This window comes from Lissotriton vulgaris, chromosome 5 (assembly GCF_964263255.1).
Source record: "Lissotriton vulgaris chromosome 5, aLisVul1.2, whole genome shotgun sequence".
NCBI classification, from domain to species: Eukaryota; Metazoa; Chordata; class Amphibia; order Caudata; family Salamandridae; genus Lissotriton; species Lissotriton vulgaris.
The window spans coordinates 1,927,181,591-1,927,205,721 of record NC_141693.1 but is presented as its reverse complement, the minus strand read 5'-3'; the positions used below and the strand labels follow the sequence as shown (position 1 = coordinate 1,927,205,721).

Here is a 24,131-nt window from a genome sequence, read left to right as displayed (position 1 = left end):
GTCTGGTCATGTGTGAGAATGTCTTCCAATAAGGGATTCTCCTTGGAAGACCAATTAGTAAATGAGACTAGCCATGAGTGAACTCTATGACAGCCTTTGAAGCCACTAAGTTTGGCCATGCGTGAGGCTGTCATCAGATGAAGGAAATCCCTTGTGATGATTAAAATACATTAGTAACCCCTTGGCTGCGGGATACATTTCCCTGCTGTGATGGGGGGTGGGGGCGCGCACAGCGCCCCGGTGCTCATGACGAGCTCAGCTTGTGACGAGCCACGGTTCTCGTCACGACCACACCCGTTTAATGGAACACTCAGCACAGCAGGGGAATTATCCCCGCGTGCGAGCGTTCCAACGGTCATGACGAGCTGAGTTCGTCATGAGCATGGGAGGGGTTAAAGCTCACTACTGATCTACAGTAGCATTGCTTTTTACAACAAAGGGAGACAAGTTTTTGATGAGAGAGACTCTGTGAAATTCGCTATGGTCACAGACTCTGGCCAGGCTGTAGACCTCTTCTTATAACTGATACACTGATTCCAATTATGAGTAAATCTTTCTTCTGTAAGAATGGTCCTTTGCAGTGATTTTGATGCAGATATGGAGAATGAACAGACCATTAAAGAGCTATTTATGGAAGTCTATATGGCCAGCAATGCTGGTGAAGAGTGACTTCAAATTTATTTCTATTTTTGTAAAAATCTCATACATCAATAATGGATTCATTTCACTAGTCTTTGGAGGTAACTGGGGTTGTCAATAAATCTTTGAAGCTTTGTCGCAGCTAGGAGCAGAACTTGTTCTATTCACAGTGGACCTCCGAGGCCCATAAACCTGTGCCTCCATCATACAAAATGGGGAATTCACTCACTGCTGTATAGTGTAACAGATTTACACTTACTGCCAGCCTTTCTATTCCCTGGTAGTCATTACCACTATGGCTAGTCCCAAGCTGAACTCTACCGCTTTTGTAGAAAGTCCTTTGCTTTGTGCTCCAGGCCCAATAAACACTTCTGGCATAACAGAGCATATCAGATTTTTTTGTTAGTAGAGTCACTATTTCATGGCAATAACTTTTACATACATGGACTTCATCCACAGGGATAGCACAGGCACAATCATTCTCACAACATTCTCACCACACTCATTGATTTGGAAATCAGATTTTCCTAAAATTGGGAATCCACATTGTTTGGTCCAAAACATATTTTTGATAAGATATTTTTTCATGGGATCAACACAAATAAGTAACAGTTCTCGGCCGACTTAAATGCATAGGGGACCTCTTCATAGGTCACTTAACTATTCCAACTCCAACCAAACTTTATCAACTTTTACTTTCACTTACCCCATTCTAGTGCCGCTTGAAAAGGTAACGACGCGATTACCCAGGTTGAGTGACCTCTCAGTTTCTGACATCACCAAGGACTCCCTCCAGCTGTCCTGGGACGTTGAGGATGGAGTCTTCGGCTCTTTCCTTATTCAATATCGAGATGCAGATGGAACACCCAGGGTGCTCACAGTGGATGGGGACTTCCGTACTGCGAGGATCGTGGGCCTCAAGCCTGCCAAGAAGTACAAGTTCAGCATTTATGGGGTCTCTGGAGACCGGCGCACAAAGGCTCTAGCGACAGAAGCCATCACAGGTATTTGTCACCCTATGCAGTCAGCTTCTTCATGGAATTCTTCCCATAGCAGAGCAAGACTCATGCTTGGCAAGACACCTTCCACAAGAAGATGTTTCTTTGCCCGCTGCTCATTGCTTGGCTGCCCATGCTGCTTTTCCTCTAAAGCGAATGTTATTAAGGTTTTCAGGCTAAAACATTGAGAACATTTGAAAGCTGTCAAAGATTCTGATACTGTGCTAACTGTGAAGTGAAAACACACGAGGTACAAACTTCATTGCAATCAACAGGGTTAGGATTTGCAGAGAGTGGTGTGCCTGCTGAAAGTTTTCACCTAACAACTTCAAAACTAAATAAGATTTTCTTTCTTGAAACATGGGAACTTTGTTTTTCAGTCCCTGAAGTCAAAAATATTTCCTCTCTCCAAAACCAATTTTAATCAGACATCTGTCTTTTGGCATCACCTTCACCCTCCATAGCTGTATATGGTGGGAACTACAAAACACCCGAGTATGTAGTATTTTTGAATAGTTCCATGCATCATCTGATTTTAATCCAAATTTTGTTTCTGTAATAAAAGCTACAGATAGTTGTGCTTTTTTATTTGGTAAGGGGGTAAAATATAACACCTCCACAATTGTACAAAGCACCTGAAACAATTCTCCAAGCTTTGCATTAGCAGTTCCTTCTTTAGAGGCTTGAAGACTGAAAAGGCTGCTGTTGTTCTTTTGCTGCCACCTTGCTGAAAAATAGGCTTGGCTTTCACATTGGCTATGACAGCTCTCACCTCACTAACAACAATTTATTTTCTTCAGGTTCATAAATTGGAAACCATCTCAATCGTGTTATGATGACATCATTTGTATATTGGTTTTTCTTCTGTTGCTTCTGGTTTGAGTTATAATGCGGGTTATAATGAGGGGGCAAATTCAGTGATACAGAACGTTCCCTAACAAATCTGGTTGCCAACACGGATAGCCACAATCTATGCCCTTCTCAAAGAAGGTTCCAAATAAAGCTGGTTTCACATTTCCTTCACTACTGTGCTTTAGATGCACCCAGTTGCTCTCCTAGTTTTCTTTTATCATTGTCCTTTATCCGGTCTTATTTTTTAGACTTATTTACACGCTTTAGTCATTGTTTTTTGCCTACTTCGATTTTCACGGTGTTCGTCTCGTTCTTTATTTATTTTGTCTTTATTTTCTGTGTTATTTCTCAATTTTCTTTAATGACAGTTTTCTTTTTTCTGTTCCTCTCGTTGTCTTTCTTTCCCCTTTGTTTCTCATCCTGCACTTAATTTATTGACAGTTTTGTTAACTTGTCTTGCTCTCTGTTTTTTTTAATCTTAGTTTTTATTATCACTGCGCTTATTCTTACCTTGATTCTGGATACCCATTTTATCTTTCCTATTTTTGTCAATGTATTCATTACTATTAGGTGTCTTGCATTCTCAATTGCAAGCATTCTGTTTGGGAGAGTATTTCCACCACGTCATTTTCATGCATTCTACGAATTTGTGGTCGAGTGGCTTGGGTGTCATTGTGTATAGAAATATTAGGGAATTTACCTGCTTGCTTCCTTCCTCCTTTTTTTCTCCTTTCGTTATTTCCATGTCTCGTTCCCCTTTTCCCTCCCATTTCACACTCACTGTATTGTCTTGTTTTTTTCCATACTTCACTCCTTCGTTACATCCTGCATTCATCCCTACTCCCTTTTTCTTCTGTGTGCAAATATATGTGGATTTACATCGTTTGGAATCGCATACAACTCAACAGACTGCTGTAGAAGGAGACGTCAGCATTACAGAGATGGAGGGAAGGGAGAGTCGAGCAAAAGAGACAAAGGGAGAGGACAAGTGGAAGGGCATGGGATTGGAGGACTCAGGGGGTGCCTGCCAGGTTTGAGAAATAGTGTATCTACCCAGTATCTACCCAGAGGCATGATGATCAGGTGTTACACGGGCCAGAAGTGGCAAATTGATGAGATGTTGTTTAAAGAACAAGGCCTTGCGCTATTTATGTGAAGCAGAGCATGGATAGAGCTCGTATATCTGTAATGGGAGTGCCGTTCATAATCTGGAGGAAACGCAGAAAGAGGCCTGCCGTTTTGTTTCTTTTTTTGCATGTTCCGGATTTTGTTGATTTATCAGACCTTCTGATAGCCTGGCTTTTAAACTTACCTCACCTTCCTTAGCAGTATGATACCGGAATTACCTCGACGAAATATTGTGATACAAAATACTGTAAACAAAATATCGACTCCCAAAATACTTCAAAGACAAGTAGATTTAGTGAAATGCACAAGTTACTACTTGTGTAACGATAAGAGACATTAGTTAGTGATAGATTCCTTACCTTAGAATATCCCCAGGTGTCAGACTGGATCCGGAAATTTTTGCGTAGCAGTACCATTGCGCGTCGGTAGGCGTCGTCTGCGGCTCCGCGTCCGTCGTCGTGATGACGTCGTCGGAGTACTTAGACGCCGCCTTCGCGTGCTGACGTCAGTTCTTAGACACAGCTTTTCCGCGCCAGAAACGCAGAGCTATGTTAAAAACCAACATTGGTTCCATTGAAACTAGGGCCCTGAAAGGGGATGACCGTAACCCTAGATATTGGTTCGCAGAACGGGGAGGTTGGGTGGGTCGGTAAGGAATCTATCACTAACTAATGTCTCTTACAGATATATCGTTACACAAGTAGTAACTTGTGCATCTGAAAGAGACACGTTAGTGATAGATTCCTTACCTTAGAAAAGATACCCCAGCAATACCAACCCCGGTGGTTGGTCTGCGAACCAATAATCACACCAGAATGTCCTGGTGGACAGAACGGCCAAAGAAGCCATCCCTCCGGACTTGGCTGTCCAGGCAATAGTGTCTTGCAAACGTGTGCAGCGAGGCCCACGTAGCTGCCTGGCAAGTGTCCTGCAAGGGCACTCCTCAGCCCAGGGCAGTTGTAGTCGCCGTGGCCCGAATGGAATGAGCCCTTAGTCCCACAGGGGGTTTCTTCTTAGCCAAGGAGTAACACGCCTGGATACACAAGATGATCCACCACGAGATGGTCCGCTTGTGCACCGCCTTTCCCTTCTTAGCGCCCACGTAACCAACAAAGAGTTGGTCATCCACCCAGAACTGGCGTGTGCGATCCAGATAGTAAGAGAGCGCACGTTTTGGGTCCAGACGGTGGAGCCTCTCTTCCTCTTTCGAGGGATGCGGAGGCGGAAAGAAGGTGGGCAAGGTGATGGACTGCCCGATGTGGAAGGCTGTGACTACCTTGGGCAGGAAAGAGGGCCTTGTCCGCAACACAACCTTGTCCGGATGGACCGAAAGGAAAGGAGGTTTAGAGGATAGAGCCTGGAGCTCACTCACTCTCCTGGCAGAGGTGATGGCAACCAGGAAGGCAGCCTTCAAGGTAAGAAGGCGGATAGGACAGTTGTGAAGTGGCTCAAAGGGAGCGCACATCAGAAAAGTAAGAACCAGGTTCAAGTCCCACTGAGGCATCACAAAGGGAACAGGTGGAAACGTATGTGTGATGCCTTTCAGGAATCGATTAACAACAGGGGACTTGAACAAAGAAGGTTGATCAGGCAGCCCTAGAAAGGCTGAAAGGGCAGAAAGGTAGCCCTTGATAGTGCCCAGAGCAGAGCCCTGCTGGGCAAGAGAAAGAAGGAAGAGAAGAACCTCAGAAAAAGGGGCAGAGATAGGATCCACAGCCTTTGCTGTGCACCATGCCACAAATCTGTTCCACCTGCAGGCGTATACCGACTTTGTGGAGGGACGCCTGGCTGCCAGAAGGATGTTACATACTTCAGGAGGCAAGTCAAATGGCCTCAACTGTCGCCGCTCAATCTCCAAGCATGGAGGTGGAGACTGGACAGGTTCGGGTGGAGGACCGTCCCCTGCTGCTGCGACAGAAGGTCCTCCTGAAGAGGCAGACGAACCAGGGGGATCGACTGACATACTGAGTAGCTCGGGATACCAGTACCTTCGTGCCCAGTCCGGAGCCAAAAGGATGACTTGTGCCCGGTCGCGCTTGATCTTCTTCAGCACTCTGGGCAGAAGTAGTTTAGGCGGAAAGGCGTACAACAGACCGCAACTCCACTCGCGGCGAAAAGCGTCTCCGAGCGAGTGCCGCCTTGGAAATTCCAACACGCAGAACTGATGACATTGCGCGTTATCTTCGGTGGCGAATAGATCTAACCAAGGCTCTCCCCACTGCTGAAAGAGGCCTTGCGCCACGTCCGAGTTCAGACGCCATTCGTGATCCATCATGCACCGGCGGCTGAGTTCATCCGCCCTGGCGTTCAGAGAACCTGCCAGGTGTTGAACCACCAGGGTCACACCCTGATGTTCCAGCCACTGCCAAAGGCGCAGAGCCTCCTGGCAGAGGGTCCACGACCCCACCCCGCCCTGTTTGTTGCAGTACCACATGGCGGTGGAATGCCTTCAGTGCTAGACGAATCGCCCGCAGCTCCAAAAGGTTGATATGGAGCCGGGACTCCGCCGGAGACCAGAGGCCTCTGATCTCCGCCTCTCCCATGTGGCCTCCCCAGCCCTGGAGGGATGCGTCCGTCACAACTACGTGCTCCGGTTGGGGAAGGGAGAGGGATCTGCCGCTGACCCAATTGCGGTCCGTGACCCACCACTGCAGCTGTCTCGCAGTGCCCTCCGAGATCAGGACATGGTCGGACAGGTTGCCCTGATGCTGGGCCCACTGAAACTTCAGGTCCCACTGCAGAGCCCACATCAGCCAACAGGCGTGATGCACCAGAAGGATGCAGGAAGCCATCAGCCCCAGAAGCCGCAGCGTCAACCTGACTGAGACTCTGGATAAAGGCTGAAAGATTGGAATCAGAGCCTGTATTTCCCGAACACGCTGTTCGGGGGGATAAACCTGAAACTGCGCTGAGTCGAGAACCGCTCACATTGATGGAAAAGCCCAGCTGGTGCAGGAGGTCTGCCGTTGTCTGGAGGTGGCTGACGACTGTCTGGGGCGAGCCCGCCTTCAACAACCAGTCGTCGAGGTAGGGGAAGACTGAAACCCCTAACCTGCGCAGATGAGCCGTGACCACCGCCATCACTTTCGTGAACACCCGTGGGGCCCTGGTAAGGCCGAAGGGGAGCACGGTAAACTGAAAGTGCTCGTGGCCTACCGTGAACCGCAGGTAGCACCGGTGGGCTGGCAGGACGGAGATGTGGAAATAAGCGTCCTGCAAGTCCAATGCTACCATCCAGTCTCCTGGGTCCAGGGCAGCTAAGACCAGAGCCAGAGTCAGCATTTTGAACTTCTCCTTCAGGAGGAAGCCGTTCCGTAGGTCCAAGATAGGGCGTAGGCCCCCTTTGCCCTTCTTGGGTACAAGAAAGTAGTGGGAGTAGCAACCACATCCTAATTCTGGCCCAGGAACGCGCTCGATGGCCCCCTTGGCCAAGAGGGCCGTAACTTCCTCCTGCAGAAGCCGCAAATGATCTCTGATAAGTGGTGGTGTTGCGGTGGCATGGCTTGAGGGGTCTCGAAGGGGAGGGAGTAGCGCCTTAGGACGATTTGCAGCACCCACCTGTCAGACGTGACAGTGCGCCAGTGGGAGTGGTGATGGCGAACCCTGCCCCCCACTGGCGTCACATGGGCCGAAAAGCACGGACTAGGAGGGTTTTGAGGCGGATGCTGCGGGGGAGGGTGTGGACTGGCCTCGCCGTTGTCCCTGACCACCTCCAGGGCGATTTCCGCCACCGCGCTGGATGTTAGTCTGCGGTGCATGGCTGGCAGCACGTGTGGGAGCACCCCTTCCTTGGCCACGAAAGGAGCGAAAGGCACCCGTTTGCTGGCGCGGGGCCGAGAGGCCCAAGGACTTGGCCGTAGCCCTGGAGTCCTTAAAGCGCTCAAGCGCATGGTCTGCCTTGTCGCCAAAAAGGCGACGGCCGTCAAACGGCATGTCCATCAGTGTATTCTGGACATCGGCCGAAAAGTTGGCGGACCTCAACCAGGCGTGGCGACGAATCGCCACTGTCGTTGCCGTCGCTCTACCTAGTGAGTCGGTGGTCTCCAGCCCACACCGGATAGAATATTTTGCTGCATCCCGGCCTTCCACAAGGGCTTGGCCGAGTTTGGCCCGTACCTCCAACAGACACTCTGGCAGCAATTCTGCAACCGTATCCCACAGAGAGTGGGTGTAGCGGCCCAAGAGGCATGCGGTGTTGGAAGACTGCAGTCCCAGACTAAGGGAGGAGAATACCTTTTTGCCGTACTGCTCATACCTCTTGGATTCCCTGTCCGGCGGAGCCGACGGGAATGCGGTCTGGGAATTTGAAGCCTGGATGACCAGGCTCTCTGGGGTGGGGTGGATGGACAGGAAACATGGGTCACCCGGGGCCGGGCGGTGGCGTCTGGCCACGTTCCTATCTACGGGCGAACCCGTAGCGGGCCTGGACCAAGTGCCCAAAAGAACGTCGGTCAAGGCCTCATTAAACGGCAGCAGAGGCTCGGCCGAGTCCTCACGGCCTCGACGGGGAGCTCAAGGCCCAAGGCCTTGGCTGCCCTCATCAACATCACACTGTAGGTTGCCCCCTCCTCCGTAGCCACGGTAGGCGGTGAGACAAAGCCAGTGTCTGGTGATGTGTCCAGACCACTGGCATCCCCATGTCCACCTGTCCAGTCCTCTTGAGACTGACACTCTCGGGTCAGAGGGTCCTCAGACCCCTCCCAATACTCCTCTTCACCCATCCCCTGATAGTCAGGGTTGTCAAACGATGAGGCCGGTTCATAGAAGCTAAACTCCCCGAGCGGCGTCGAAAGTGGCGCCCGGCGGCGCTGTTCCGATGCCGGAACCGGAGCAAGGGAGGCATCGGGGACACCTGAGGGACCGGCGCCGGTGAGGTCGTTAGGTCAACCGGCGATGACCTGGATCCCGAAGCGGATCCAGTGGGGCCCTGCGGTGCCGGGCCCAAAGGCGCCGGCGGCGTTGGGTCTGAAGCACCTGACGGCGTTGGGGCCGAAGCCCCCGACCCGCTAGGGGCCCCAAACGAGCCCGCTGGGCCCGAAGGCGGCGCGGAACCCGTCGGGGTAGAGAGGTTCCTCATGGCCATGAGGAAGCACTCGATCTCCCCCGGCGTCGCGTCCTGCCCAGGGACCGGAGGGTGTGGGGCAGGCCGCGACGCCCGCGACTCTGACGTAGCCGCGTGGGCGGTGTCACCCGAACCCCCGGCTGCGTCGCGCGATTGTCGGGGGGAGTCAGAAGAGCGATGACGTCGGTTCGACTTCTTGTGCTTACCTGACGACGACTTCGACCCGGAGGAGTGATGCCGACTCTCGGAGCTGTGATGGCTCCGACCCCACGACCTGTACCTCGACCTCCTGTGGGACCGGGACCTCTCGCGGCGCGAGGCCGACTGCCAGAGTTCGAGTCGCTTGCGGGACCACTCCCGCCTAGCTTTCGAAGTCAGGACCCCGCACTCGGGGCAGGTCTTGTCGTCGTGGTCGACGCCGAGACAGTGGAGACACCGACGGTGAGGGTCAGTGACCGACATCAGTCGGTCGCGTTCCTCACAAGGCGTGAAACCAGGCATCCCTAGGCACCGTCCGGAGTCGCAAGACTCAAGAAAAAATTATCAAAAGGGATCAAAAAAGACAAGTCAAAAAGTGACTAAAGTACTGCTTTTTCCAGATCTGCGCTTGCTGGCGCGTATAAAAGAAGAACTGACATCAGCACGCGGAGGTGGCGTGTAAGTACTCTGACGACGTCATCACGGCGGCCAAGACGCGGACGACGGACGACGGACGTGGAGCCGTAGACGCCTACCGACGCGCAAGGGTACTGCTACGCAAAAAATTCCGGATCCAGTCTGACGCCTGGGGATATTCTAAGGTAAGGAATCTATCACTAACGTGTCTCTTTCAGATATAGCTTTACTATACTTAACTCCTGTTATATGTACCTTGACACTGTATCTTCGATATATGTGGATATGGAGTTAGGAATAGTAAAGCTACATTTATATATAAATACTTACCTTCATGATACTTTTATTCTTGATATTTAGGTCACAATATTTTTGTATACGAGATTTCTGTCCTTGATATTCTGACATAGAACCTTTAGTTGAACTTTACATTTTTCCCACTAATATTTTCTGTGTTTTTTTCCCCCCATCTTTCCCTTTTGACCAATTGGGTTCCTCTTCTCCCTTAATACCTTACTTTCTCATTCTTTTTAATTTCTCATTTCTGTTTTCTCTTCAACACTTTCTTTAGTCATCTTCGCTCTGTCATTCTTTCTCACTTGCCCTTACTTTCATTAACTTTTGTCTCTCTGTTTTACTGTCCTCCCCCTACTTGTTCTGCAGCCAAAGTAAATTGCTAACAGCAGACTATGTATGCATCCCATAAGGGGATCTATTGTTCAGTATTACATTTTTTGGTTTACTCATTGAATTATGAATTGTACAACCTTTTTCAGCATGTCTCATGGACGGTTCCAGCAGTGGACAATGTTTCTGTTAATTTCTTCTGGAAAAAGTGCTCTGAGTACAAATAAAACCATTACATAAGAGGATCACTTAAATAAAAGCATAACAATTATTCATTATTTCAAGATCGTGATTTTTTTAGGCATAATGGAACACATATCACAAACAGCAAGTCCGTTATTTCTCACTATAACAGAATTCTTTACATGAAACTAAAGTAAGAGAAGAGAACTGAGTGGGTTTGGTGTTCACTTTTTCCTCTCAGTCTCGAGACCAAAAGTTTTAAACTGGACAAAGTGAGCAGTCAACTGGGACAACCCCTGGGTTGGAAAACAAAATTTAACTCTCTGCTCTTTCATTACAGCCCCACCAGAGAAGGCCACTACCCACTCACCCAGACTGGGGGAATTCTTCGTATCTGACATCACCAAAGATTCCTTGCAGCTGGTCTGGACCGCAGAGGGCGGTGACTTTGACTCTTTTGTCATTCAGTACAAAGACACCGATGGGCAGACCCAAGAGGTGGTTGTGGACGGGGACATCCACTCCACCACGGTCACTGGGCTGCTGCCATCGAGGAAGTACCAGTTCAACCTCTATGGCATTTCGCGGAATAAGCGCACTAAACCGATATCAACCGAGGCAACGACAGGTAGACCACCGCCAAAGGGCATTAACACATTTCCTCCTTCTTTATCCCGCAGGAGAGACTTTGTTTGTTAGACCTATTACAAGGCTTCACTCCGGTACAAACTCTCTGGTGTAGATAGGTTTTGTGGTCTTACTTTCTATGAAGAGAGTCTGTTTATTTGTCTCCAGTGATATTTGTATTTATAGTAAGGCCTTTTGTCTCACATTCAGTATCTGAATTGAGCTACTTTTTTTCTTTGCTTACTAAAAGAAAGGCTGTGCTACAGGGCTCAAGCTGCAACTCACTGATCCGACCCCACATGGCCGAAAGTGGTCTGGGGTTGCTTATATCACTGTTCACATTGGATCTGGCCTGGGCGTCTGATCTGAGCCGTCACTTGTGGGGTGCGATAAAGACCAGTTTGCATGTAGCTGGTGTCCATCTATAAAGCACAGGGTTCAAAAACACAATGGGCTAGAAGGCAGCAGAGTGACTACCAAAAGATGAGATTAACTGCATCTTTCAACCGGTCTCTTTCTGCTGTCCATGAATGTCACATGTGTAGCAGCTAAATTACTATGAAGACAGCAATCTACCTGTGTCCTTCATTGAGTGTAATGTCTCGCAGTAGGCTCTAAACCTTGCATAATGAGCACTTGCCGGATCCTTGCAACCATCTTGCTGATGGCAAATGCTAAAAAGCAAACATGTACAATTCCAAAAGGAGATTTCACTTGGATGGCAGACATGGCGACTGCGCAATGGGCACAGTACCCATTCTGTTGTACTGTACTGTAATATTTATATGAGCTTGCTACCACCATGTGAGGCATTGAAGCAGTAGCCTACATAAGCAGAGTGCAGTTGGATGTGTGTTGTCTTTATTTTGGATCATATGTGGGAAGTGACTCTTTATCGTGCAGACATTTTTTATCAGCTCTGCGGTACCTTTGTGGCATTTGCTATTATATCAGTCCTCTTAACTGGTTACTGCACAGGGTTGCCTATTTTGAGCTTTAGTTTGTGTTTATGGTTCTGTGCAGCAATAGGTTGGAGTGAGAGACGATCAGGCGATCTACTGTGATTGACTTGTAACAATCAACCCTTATATGATGGTAATGGTGAGATGTCAAGAAGCCATCTTAGTATCGTTAGTTGGGATCTGCTTTAGGGGACTAAATTAGATTTCTCAGGTGGTCAGCCATATGTTGTAAATCTCTTCTGTTACTGCACGCCTGTTCAGTTAGTGATGGGTGGGGTGTTGCTATGGACTGGTACAGCACTGTGTGATAGAAGTGACCTCGAACTGTTCTGTCTTATGTAAGTATAAGAGAGCCCAGCATTATAAGGAATTATTAGGCAGCCTATCTGCTCCATAAGTGTTATGGCATTAATATTAGTGAGGTCAATCGGTTCCATATCTGTAGACTAATCACTGTACTTGAAGAAGCGATTATTGTTCTGGGTTCTATCACAGGGTTGTGGGATGGTGCAGTTATCCCGGAACAGTCATGGTTTCACCTGATTTGTAAATGCTCCTGGATGATTCCAATCTTGGTTGGTAGTGATTTCAGGGAGCTTGTCAGATTGTACTGTGAAAGCAGTGCCTCAGATGTATAGTTGATTTGTGGTGCAAGCCTCGAAAAGCGTGTCATATTTTGTTCGTACAGCTTCTATTTAATTTGACGGTTATGGTGTTCCTTTTCCTTGGGAGGGTCTGTGGACAGCGCAAAGTGCTTTAAACATTGCTCTTCTAAGTACAGGTTGCCAGTGGAGTTGCTGCAGGACCGGTGTCATGCTTTCTCCGGGGTGGAATCGGAGGAGTCTTGAGGCAGCATTTTGGACCGGTTGGATTTGGCAGATAATGAAACTGGGTGAACTGATGTATTCATAGTAGGCACAGTGGAGCTTGTAGGTTACACAAACGTTGGTGGATTGTAGCTTTCGTTGATATCCAGGATGAATGTCAGTGTGTTCACTGCATACAAGGTGCTCTTTGTGGCTTTGTTGACGTGGTATCAATGATAGGTCTTAATCCATTATTACCCCTACATTTCTTGTCTCTTTTGATGTTGGGGAAATCTAGTTCCTTGTGCCACATATGGTGGTAGAGTGGTGTATGTGCCATTGTCCAAACACAGGTCATATCCTTCTCTAAAGTATAGCGTTTTAGGTGGTTACCCATTATCCATGCATATAAGGCAAGGAGGCAATGCTAAGTCTACACTTGTAGAGGTTTTCTGGGCCATCCATTAATACAATGACGTGCATATAATCTGCATTGGTGTATCAGGTGACAATGAATAGTTGGGAAGGAGATTAGATAGGTGATGAATATGAGAGGAAATATAATGATACTGGGCATGAGGAGCTGATGTGAAAGGTAATAGGCACAGCAAACTTTGTCTGGTTTTTTTTTTAGATATAAGCAATCCATTTGGGAGCATTTTCAAGTATACAGAGATGATGGAATCTTCATAGTAACAGGGGTCATTTTCTGCCATCATGACTAGACAGCTGCTCTTTTGCCTGCCTGCAATATTGCCCCCAAACAGCATTTGTTCATGCTTGCATTTCTGTCAAAAGTGGTTGTCATTAGAGTATCTACGATGTGAAATAAGAGCCCTTTTCCCACACATACGACAGAGGGATAGGACCTATGGTTTGGAGATACAGCACCATTCCTCGATGGAAAATGTGCCTGCTAGAGTAATTTGACATTTGCTCCTCCTGCACACAGCTACGCCATCTACATTTATATTTAACTCAGCCGATAGTTTGCCTTTGCTTCTTCCTTTTTTTTATTCAATTTACCTCTCCGTTAGTCATGAATTTCTTTACCATGACTTCCTAGATGATTTTTTCATCTTTCATTTCTTGCTTCCCCAAGCTCTCTGCTGCAGTCTGGAGGGAGAAGTCTATTTAGTTTGGCATGGGGTTATGCCTCTTCGATCTTCCGCTAACTTTCTTTTATCCTTTAGCACCTAAATATTCTTACCTCAGGCAGATGAAGGCGATACATCTCCGACGTGGCAATCTCTCTTTCTCGGTGTATTCCTACTCACTCCCTTTCATTGCCCTTCCATTGCTACCTCCTCTATATCGTTCTAATTCTAATTGTTTTTATTTATTATGTTGTTCCTTATGGCTCTTCTCCTTCCACTGTCATGTGCTCTCTTTTGTTCACCATTTCTCCTCTTGCATTCTCACAACACCTCTATCACTTTCTATACTCTTTAATATTTAGCTTTTATCTTTCCATATGCCCACTTCCACATGTATCTTCTCGTCTCCTCTTGCTTACTCAGTCTTTCAATCCCTGATCTCTCCTCCCCTCCTCGCTACCTTCGCTCCTGTGATACTTTCTCCTTTTATCTCCTTCTCCCATTTTATTTTTTCTGCAGATTTTTTCATGTGCTAATTATTTTCTTTCGGTTTGCTTTCCCTCTCCTTATTTCTTAACATTCACTGTATGTGTTACCTCCCCTCTTTATATCTCTTGATGCCATTTAGTCTAAGCACTCTGCTTTCCACTTCTCTTCAACCGTCCTTTTGTCTGTTCCCTCGTGTTGTCACTCCACTCTCTCTCTGCTTCTCTCTCCCCAGCAACTGTAAAATTCATATGTGTTGTCCTTTGCCTGATTTCCTTCCCCCTCTATTTCTAACTCTGATCGTTTGCACACTCCTTTTTTCTCACTTTTTCCCCACTGTTCATCTCTTTGGTCCAGTTGATTTTTCTATTCCAGCATGACTTCAGCAAGGCCCTATCTGCGTGGGAGGCGCCACCACTGTCGATTCCTGCACTTAACTGTGACAAGGATGCAGTGGGACGGCCTTCTTCTGATATCTATTTTATATCTATTCTCAAGATACCCTTTCCCTCCAGCTTCTATTTTAATTTAGCTTTATTAGACCTGTAAGTTCAATCATGCTATCTCTACTTCAACCTCTTCATTGTCTTCTTTCTTTCCTTCACCATTCTTGGATACTTGTATACTTAAAGGTTTTCTCTAATCTCCCCTTCGCTTTCATTTGTGTTTCAACATTTGTTCTTTTTGTTTTAATCCTAGCTCTATTTAGTTTTTCCATATATGCTTCATTCCATTCCCTTTTCTTCATTTGCATTCTTTCATTGTTTCCCTCACTCCCTTTTATTCTTGTATTCTATTTCTTTCTTTAATCTTTCAATGTTGCTGTTTATTTGTTTTCTCAATCATCCAATGTTTTTTCTATTTTCTTTTCTGGGTAATGTTTCTACTCTCCATCTTTCACTAATTTACCGTCTGCATATCTTTTACCACCTTTTAGTACCTTTACTTTTACTTTCCACTTCTTCGACTTTCACATTCCTTCTGTTTTACCATTTTCATTTTTTGCTTTCACCTCTTTTTTCTTCGCTCAATTTGTTCATGTTTTCTTTTCATTGCTGCTTTTTCTCTCCCTACATTTGTTCCTTTTTCTTTCCTGTTTTTTGTTTTTATTCCGAACATAGACTTGGAATGTCGACGACTTTCCCTGACTACATTCACTTGACAATTTCTTTTTACTATCCCCCTACATATCCGCATGCGCAGCATTCCCAGAGGCGGTGGGTCAACAGGCAGCCATGCTCGATGACCTCTACCTGTCTGACGTGGGCCCTCACACCGGCCAGCTATCCTGGGAAGCCTCGGAGGGGGCCTTCGATTCCTTCCTGATCCAGTATGCAGACTCTCAGGGTGCGGCCCCCAAGAGTGAGATGGTGATGGCCGGAAACGCACGGACGGCAATGATTGAAGGCCTGGAGCCGAACACTGAGTACACCTTCACCCTCAGTGGCCTTCACAGAGGGCAGAAAAGAGCCAACCTCAGCACCGTAGGACGTACAAGTAGACTAGGTAATTCTACTTTTCATATGTCCAAAAACTCTGAAAAGGGATGTATGAGTGCTCCATAGCTACAGTTATTACATTTGATTAACTTTTAAAACTACTCAATTTTTGTTCAAACAGAGAGCATACTTTAGATGATCTAAAAGAAAAACTCTAACAGCAAACTACATAATTTTCTCAAATAATATCAGGGTTTGCTTCAGTCTTTTGAAGCTAAAATGTGGGTTTTCAGCAGTGAAAACCTCTATACTCATTCCCTTTCTAGTGTATTAATTCAGTAAGGGTGTCATTTGTCACAAGGGCATGTTGTCCTAGGGCGTTTCATTTCTGATGCACATTAAAATGAGGTGTTTCCATCATATTTTGTCACCAAGTCACTGAGGTAAATAGAGAGTATTGTGCATGCCTGTCATCAAGAGCTTGTTGATGACAGAGCCTCACCATCTGGAGCTCTTTGGTTACAGTGAAGCATAGATTACCTCCACTTACAAACACTAAATGCAGAATAACCCTACAGAATAACAAACACCTACACTAAACCACTCTGCAGCTAATAAAAAAATCAAATAAAAAAACATTTATAGAGCGCACTACTCACCCGTGAGGGTCTCAAGGAGCTAGGTGGGGTGCTGCTACTGCTCGAAGAGCCAGGTCTTGAGGTGCTTCCTGAAGCTGAGATGGTCCTGGGTCTGTCGTAGGTGAGTGGGGAGGGAGTTCCAGGTCTTCGCTGCCAGGTAGGAGAATGATCTTCCTCGGGAGGTGGTTCTGCGAATACGTGGGACGATGGCGAGGGCGAGGCTGGTGGAGCAAAGCTGACGGGTGGGGGTGTAGAACGAGAGTCGGCTGTTGAGGTAGTCGGGCCCATGTTGTGGAGCGCTTTGTGTGCGTGGGTGAGCAGTCTGAATGTGATCCTTTTGTTGACAGGGAACCAGTGGAGGTTATGTGGCTGTGGCGAGGGATGTCGAGGATGAGTTTTTTTGTATGCGCTGGAGCCTAGCCTGAAGTTTGGGAGAGGGAGGGAGGGAGACAGGGAGCGAGACAGGGAGACATGGAGGGAGGGTGACAGTGGGAGGGAGACAGAGAGGGAGGGAGACACGGAGGGAGGGAGACAGGGAGGGACACAGGGAGGGTGGGAGACAGGGAAGGAGACTGGGAGGGAGACTGGGAGACAGGGAGGGAGACTGGGAGACAGGGAGGGAGGGAGACAGGGAGGGAGACAGAGAGGGAAGGAGACAGAGAGGGAAGGAGACAGAGGGAGGGAGACAGAGAGGGAGGGAGACAGAGAGGGAGGGAGACAGAGAGGGAGGGAGACGGGGAGGGAGACAGGGAGGGAGACAGGGAGGGAGGGAGACAGGGAGGGAGGGATAGAGGGAGGGAGGGATAGAGGGAGGGAGGGAGACAGGGAGGGAGACAGGGAGGGAGGGAGGGGAGACAGTGAGGGAGGGAGACAGAGGAAGGGAGGGATGGAGATACAGAGAGGGAGAGAAAGTTGGGGGGAGGGAGACGGAGAGAGGGAGGGAGACGAAGAGAGGGAGAGAAATGGAGGGAGAGGGAGGGAGGTAGGGAAACAGAGTGAGGGAGGGAGACAGAGAATAAGGGAGGGAGGGAGACAGAGATGTAGGGAGACAGAGGGATGGAGACAGAGAGAGGGAGAGAGACAGAGAGAGGGAGGGAGGGAGACAGAGCGAAGGAGGGAGACAGAGAGAGGGAGGGAGACGGAGGGAGGAAGACAGTGAGAGGGAGGGAGACAGAGGGAGGGAGGAAGACAGAGAGAGGGAGGGAGACAGAGGGAGGGAGGAAGACAGAGAGAGGGAGGGAAGGAGACAGAGAGAACGAGGGAGACAGAGAGATGGGGTGACAGAGAGAGTGGGGAGACAGAGAGAGGGAGGGAGACAGAGGGAGGGAGACAGAGAGAGGGAGAGAGGGAGGGAGGGAGAGAAAGATAGGGAGGGAGAGGAAGAGAGAGACAGAGAAAGAGAGAGATATGTGTGTAAGCTGGATCTGGTGGGTCAGTGGACGAAGACATCCGCTGCAGGAGCCTGTGTTCAACCTCATGGACAGTTTTTATTATCTCTAGCCCCGCCCCCTCTCTCACTGACCCCCGCCCCCACCGGTGCGGCCCTCGGCCACAAACCACACTGTAAATTTGGCCACTGAGAGAAAGTTTGTGAGTACCCATGCTGTAGATGATGGCGATTGTCCTCCTGTTTTGTTGATTTGGTCCTTCCGGGTGATTTTGTAGCCGTCCGGGATGGCTATGGCAATGTCGGGGGCTGAGGAGGCGTTCATCCAGGTTTCCGTGAGGAAGGCGACGTCAGGTGCTGTTGTGTCGAGGAGGTCCCAGTGTTCGATGGCGTGCTTGTGAACGGAGGTGGTGTTGAGGAGGATGCACTTGAGGTGCTTGTTGTTTCTGTTTGCTTTGGCGGGCTAGGGACGGGGTCTGAGGCAGGTGAATTTGCTGGCTTGACAGGTGAAGTGCCCGTGGGTGCGTCTAGGGGTGGCTTGATAGCAGGCGGGCGCTCGTCCGGTGTTGAGTGCGCTGAGGGTGGCGGTGTCGTATATTAGTCGGTTGGTCTGGGTCCGACGAGGTCCAGGGGTTCCGGCGCTGGGCGCGGTCCAGGCGCGGATGGGCGCAGACGGGCTTGCCTTTGGCGCGCGTCCGCGTGGTCTCCTCCATATAAGGCGAAGTGGGAGGGAGGAGCAGCTGGGAGGCGGAAGCGGGGCGGCGAATGGGCGTCGGGAAAGCGGGTACAGAAAGCAAAAGGGGCGGGCCCGCCGGGGAGCAGCGGCGGGGAGCTGGGGGCACAAGCGGGAAATAAACAATCACGGGGAGAGCAGAAAAGGAGCAAAGATCAGGCAATACACCAGTTGCACAGGCAAATACACATAGGCACAGTAAAGAAAAAACACTAGAAACTCAAGCGCCGGAGCAGTGTCGAACTCGCGGCAGCAGTGGTGAAAGTCCTGGAATCACACAGGGAGCCGTGCAGTGCGTGGAGGGACCGGCCCTGCGAGCGGGGTCAAGGTCACAGCTCACCACCGCGCGGTCTCCTCCATATAAGGCCAAGTGGGAGGGAGGAGCAGCTTGGAGGCGGGAGCGGGGCGGCGAATGGGCGTCGGGGAAGCGGGTAAAGAAAGCATAAGGGCCGGGGCCGCCGGGGAGCAGCGGCAGGGAGCGGGGGCACAAGCGGGAAATAAACAATCAAGGGGAGAGCAGAAAAAGAGCAAAGATCAGGCAATACACCAGTGGCACAAGCAAATACACGAGTGCACAGTAAAGAAAAAACACTAGATACTCAAGTGCCGGAGCAGCGTCGAACTCGCGGCAGCAGCAGTGAAAGTCCTGAAATCACACGGGAGTGGAGCGACCGGCCCTGCGAGCGGGGTCAGGGTCACAGCTCACCAACGCGCGGTCTCCTCCATATAAGGCCAAGTGGGAGGGAGGAGCAGCTGGGAGGCGGGAGCGGGGCGGCGAATGGGCAAATAGGCAGGGACATTAGAGCAGCAATGCACACTCTTGTTCTCTATAAACTGATGAATCAGTTTTCGAGTTTGACCGGAAGTATAAATATTATTTTCAGGGCACTGGGCACAATAAACAAGAAAACACAAAAGGTGACGACAGTAAGATGAAAGCTACAAAATAGTCTTTCTACACTAAAAACTACATCTAAGCAAATATGTATTTGCATTGCACAGAATATATAGACCCTACAATGGGTATCAGGGTTTATAACAGGTTAAAGATGACCTATTTATTTTTAAAGATAGGGGAGCACAAGAGGGCGTCACGCTGAGATATAGGAGAGAAGGGAGTGGAAGAAAAAATAACCCATGCTTCCAGGAGTGTGCAGAGACATTAAAGAGGAGAATGAATAACTCATGCTTCCAGGACTCTCCCAGACATAAGAGGGGGAACGGAGTGTTCCCACTCGGCAATATAGACTCCTCTGTTGTGGAACCCCTCTAGTCTTCACTGTTTCATGAATAGTTACGCAAAAACATTTCATTCTTTTGATTTTGCAAAGAGGTGGGAGAATGCTGCCTTTCTAAAATGACCTTGTTCAGTTGTTCCTCAACTCCATATCAGTAACTGTACTAAAATAGAAGGGCAAAGAAGGTTATATACAGGAAAGAAATTGAGGGACACATACGGGCTAATGGATATCAAAGCTCTGGCCCATGTTGGAGCATTAGGGAATGCAGTTGAAGTTTGCTGCACTTTTTTCAACTCCTTGTCTCATCAACGTTGGTGAATGGATAGCCTCTTTAATTCTTTATCTTTCCACTAGATCTGGAACCACCCAGAAACTTGGAGTTTCGTAACATTAAGGAGACATCTTTTATGGTCACCTGGACTCGTCCTTCTATGCCAATTGACACCTTTAAAGTTTCCTACCAACTGGCAGATGGTGGTAAGTTGACGTTTTAAGCTTTTATCTCAAATCGTCCATGCTGAGCTATGAAAGCACGGGCATTTCAACTCCTGGGGACCCATAGAAAATCTGGTGTTGGAAATCAGGACCTGTTTGCAGTGTCCCCCCTACTTTTTGCCCCACTTGAGACCCCTCGATGCTGGTTTTCTAACTCTGAGAGTGGCCAGGACCAGGACCAGTTATATGGTGAATACCCAACTAGAATACAGTGTAAACACCTAAATAGACTAGGGTACACTCTGGTTTAGAGTACCCCTATGGTTGACATGACCTCCCCTATAAGGCTCTTGTACATAATAGGACAGAGGGACTAAAACTAGCTTTAGTCCCAAGTATATAACAGGGTATGGAACTTTAGAGGCCAGCAGCATTTTTTGCACTTGCATGTGTGCACAGTTGTTGAGTACCTAAGGTCATTTTAAAAGCAGCTCTGTGTTGCAGAACTCCTTTTAAATGTAAATTGTGCCCAATCTCGACTTTGGTGTTAGGGGCACTTTAACATTTATAAACTACAATACTTTGGCATATTAGGTATCCCCAGGGTCTCCCATATGTGTCCCACGGGGTGGGGAGGAAGGTGGGGGGGGGGGGCAGGTACTTATAAGGAAGATTCTTATAAAATAGGTTGTATATGCCTTGCTGATAGACATTTTGCACATTTCCCTTCCCTCATTGTAGTAAAGTACTTCCCAAAATCGACCTTTGTGCTAGGAGCTCTGTGGGGTGAGGACCTACATTATGTTTGTATAGTCAGGATCCCTAAAGTCTCCCCTAGGTGTCCCGGGTGGGGGGGTCATGTAGTGATAAGCAGGGTCCTTATAGAAGAAGTTTTATAGGCCATGGTGTTGGAGAAATTAGACATTTAATTTTCCACATTGTAGATCCCCAGCCACATGGGTTAACATTGCAATAGTTTATGAATTAAATAACTAAGTTGAGGAACAACCAAATAATATCATTCAAGGACTCAGGAGAATGGTATTGATAAATTCAACAATATGCAGTTGTTTTATTATCCTAAAATGTACAGAAAGAAAGTTATAAGACTTTCATGTCTGTAAGTCAAAAATCAGCCTTCAGTGGTCTGCACTACTTGGTCAGTTAAGTGGATTAGCCAGGCGGCTTTGATGAAGTGATAAGTGGCACCTGGGGTGAGGAGCCATCTGGGAGAAGAGGCTTCTGCTGCACAGGAATGCCAGGGCAAAGGGGAGGGGTCATACAGGGGACCGGCAGAAGAAGCAAGGTCCATCTGCACCCATATCCTCTGAACCTAGCCAGATGGCAGGTTTAAGGAAGGAATGTGCAGATGCCAGTGGGAAGGAGACTATGGAGATGAGCCATTCTGGAGGATGGTTTAGCTAGCTCTTCCCGCACTGCAATACAATAGCTGTGGAGTAGGGAACTGAAGAGCTACTGTGATTCAGCCCTAAAAAGCCACAAAACTCCATTAGAGGGCATGCAGATAGACTTCAAGTAGGGGTTCTGGTAGCAAGGATAACATCCATCACCTCAGGCACCCCTTCAGACACGTTCAAATGTTGCATTCTATCCCAACGTAAAAATGTATAAGTTGTGGAGATAGATGCAGGGCACTGCCCTGCTGCGTGATCTGAGGTGACATACTCAGGCTCAGAGGTTCTAGGTACCACAGTCTCCTGGCCTCAACTGGGGTAATAAAGTTACTTGGGCTTAATCTTTCCTGATTTTCTTCAGAACCCAATGCAGGAGGGGTATCAACGGGAAGATTATAGCAGACCCTTTCTCAATCCCACTTAAAAAACATCCCACTAAGGAATGCCTTGGGAAACTCCACCACACAACATTCTGACACTGTGCATTTCGAACTCTGGTGAAAAGATCTAGCTGTCGTACGTACCTAACATGCAAATATGGAAATGTCTCATGTGTTCATATCCTTTATCTTGGCCAGGTCCAGGTAGAATTTTTGTTGCACAGTTTTTTTCAGGCAGTTTATTTGTCTTGGTATACAACATGCTCTAAACAAAGCCTTGAACTTGCCAGTCTTTAGTTCCCCAAACAGACTTCAAATCAATATTGTCTTTCCAAAAGTCATACACTTGTATCAACAACTGGAAAATACAGGGGGCTGAATAAAGTAGCTTTGTATTTGTTCGCATAATTTTTTTCACCAGGGAATGGAGATGTTTAGAATAAGACTCTGGGTCTACGGGGTTATTGGTAGAAAAACATGAACATTTCTGTGCAAATGTTTTGGAGATATCCATAGGTGGTGTAGGGCAATGTTCCCATTCTGTGCTATTAAATACTGCACGTTGAGTACTAGCTTTGTGTAAGTAATGGTCATAATTTGGCGTTCCACTATACATCTCTTCACATTCAAATGCATTATACAGTTATAGCTCTCTGAGCATAGATTTGACTTTATGAATATCCCAATCATCAGAGATGCTGCTAGGAGTTATATCATTCTGTGATATTTTAATACATACAGTATCTGTAAAGTTTATGTTGGTCCAAAAATACCATATGGTACCTTATCCCAAACAATTGCATCAAGTACCAGAACTGCTGAAAGACTCACCAGGGACAGGTCTCTTCGCACTTAGTGTGATGAAGAATAAAGCTTCAATACCTCTAATACCAGTTCAACAGCAGAGCATTCTGGAAGACAGTGTTCATTCAGAAGCAAAATGAATACTATCACAAAACCAATCCGAAGGAAAAGGAAGAGCAATGAAATGGAAATCCTAATGTAAATCCACTTTAGGTCAAAATATGTATTTTTGAGCCAAAATATAAATGCACGAATTCCATGTGGTGGTGAGTCTGACGATTAAGAAGAAAAATCATCAATGTCGGCATAATAGCCAGAGGCAGTCGGCGCAAAAACAGGGACCTCACATAGAGATGCTGAACTGGTAGTCGACTCTAAAGGTGGCTCATAATAAACAACTTCCCTCTTGGCATGTGGTGTTGAAACCTGGAAACTCGCATACGGTGATTGTATGGTGATGCTAGATGTAACTGGAAGTAGCAAGACTTCAGAATCAAATATCTCAGCGTCGGTAAAAACTTGTACTGGAATTTCCTGTACGGCTTGGATAGGAAGCAGGTAACTATCCAGGAGCCCATGTGGCCTACTACGTAGAACCGGCCACATGGTGTGGTTTTATGAGATCAATCAATACAAATCCCTTGTGTTTACAACCAGCAAAGGGATGGCAAAAGTACAGTTCTGGTAACTTCAACTGCCAGGACAGGCACATGTGCTCTGTAGGTTCCAGCAGGGCAGGACCTTTGACGAATATGTGACTACAAGGCCTCCCTCCTGCGCTCCCTTGGGAATCTTTAGCTCTGAGTTGTTGGGGTAATTCCTCATCCAGACCAATGGTAAGTATTAGGCTTGTTCCAATTTTTAAAACACTTAGAAGTGCTCTAGGCAAATAGTATATATGCACTCACGTCTCTGGGGTAAGTAACATCATTACGTTCCACCCTGACGAAAGCCCTGGACCTATTTAGGCCAGTTAAGAAAGGGCTGAAACATGTTGGTGCTGAATTTAGGGTCGTAGGACAATCACAAAAGCCCACCTGAGTTTTTGGGACAAGTCCCATGAGGGTAAAGTGTGATATTACAATCTTAGCATTAATTGCTTTGGGAACAAGTAGCACATCTTAAAACAACTTTTCCACAGGCTCATGTTATCCACAAACTGAGCCATCAACATGTAGGAATACATGTTGCAGGGAATTCATTGGCTGGTAAAGCCACAAAGGTGACAGTGCAAACTGCTGTCGTGGCTGCAGTGACTCCTTCCAATACGAGAATAGATGGAGACATCGTGAAGGCTGTCATAGCTTCATGTTATGGCACCCCCGTTAACTAGATAATTTCCAGAAAAATACTCCTACCTACTAACTGTGCAAAACATTCAGTTTGCTTGTCTGCTTGGATTGGGCAATAGAGTGATACCAAATTTGGACTGCAGGTCAGAATTAATTTGAGCGGCACATGGGGGATTATCTTTTGCAAACTTTAGTGGGGCAGCCCCGTTTCACTGCCACAGTTACTATACTGGTGGTTAGGTCTATACAGACCAAAGACTATGTCCTTAACCCCTTCAGTACTCA

At 47.6% G+C, this 24,131-nt stretch overlaps 1 protein-coding gene across 15 annotated transcripts in view; it reads left to right on the top strand.

Moving 5' to 3' along the window:
- TNXB (tenascin XB) overlaps positions 1–24,131 on the top strand; it is a 743,838-nt gene that overhangs the window by 592,410 nt on the left and 127,297 nt on the right. For all 15 annotated transcript variants that reach the window (XM_086924531.1, XM_086924530.1, XM_086924535.1 and 12 more), the window contains 4 exons: positions 1,356–1,643; positions 10,445–10,732; positions 15,286–15,588; positions 19,875–19,997. In XM_086924531.1, the coding sequence (XP_086780657.1) occupies positions 1,356–1,643; positions 10,445–10,732; positions 15,286–15,588; positions 19,875–19,997 (1,002 nt within the window). The remainder of the gene's footprint in view (positions 1–1,355; positions 1,644–10,444; positions 10,733–15,285; positions 15,589–19,874; positions 19,998–24,131) is intronic.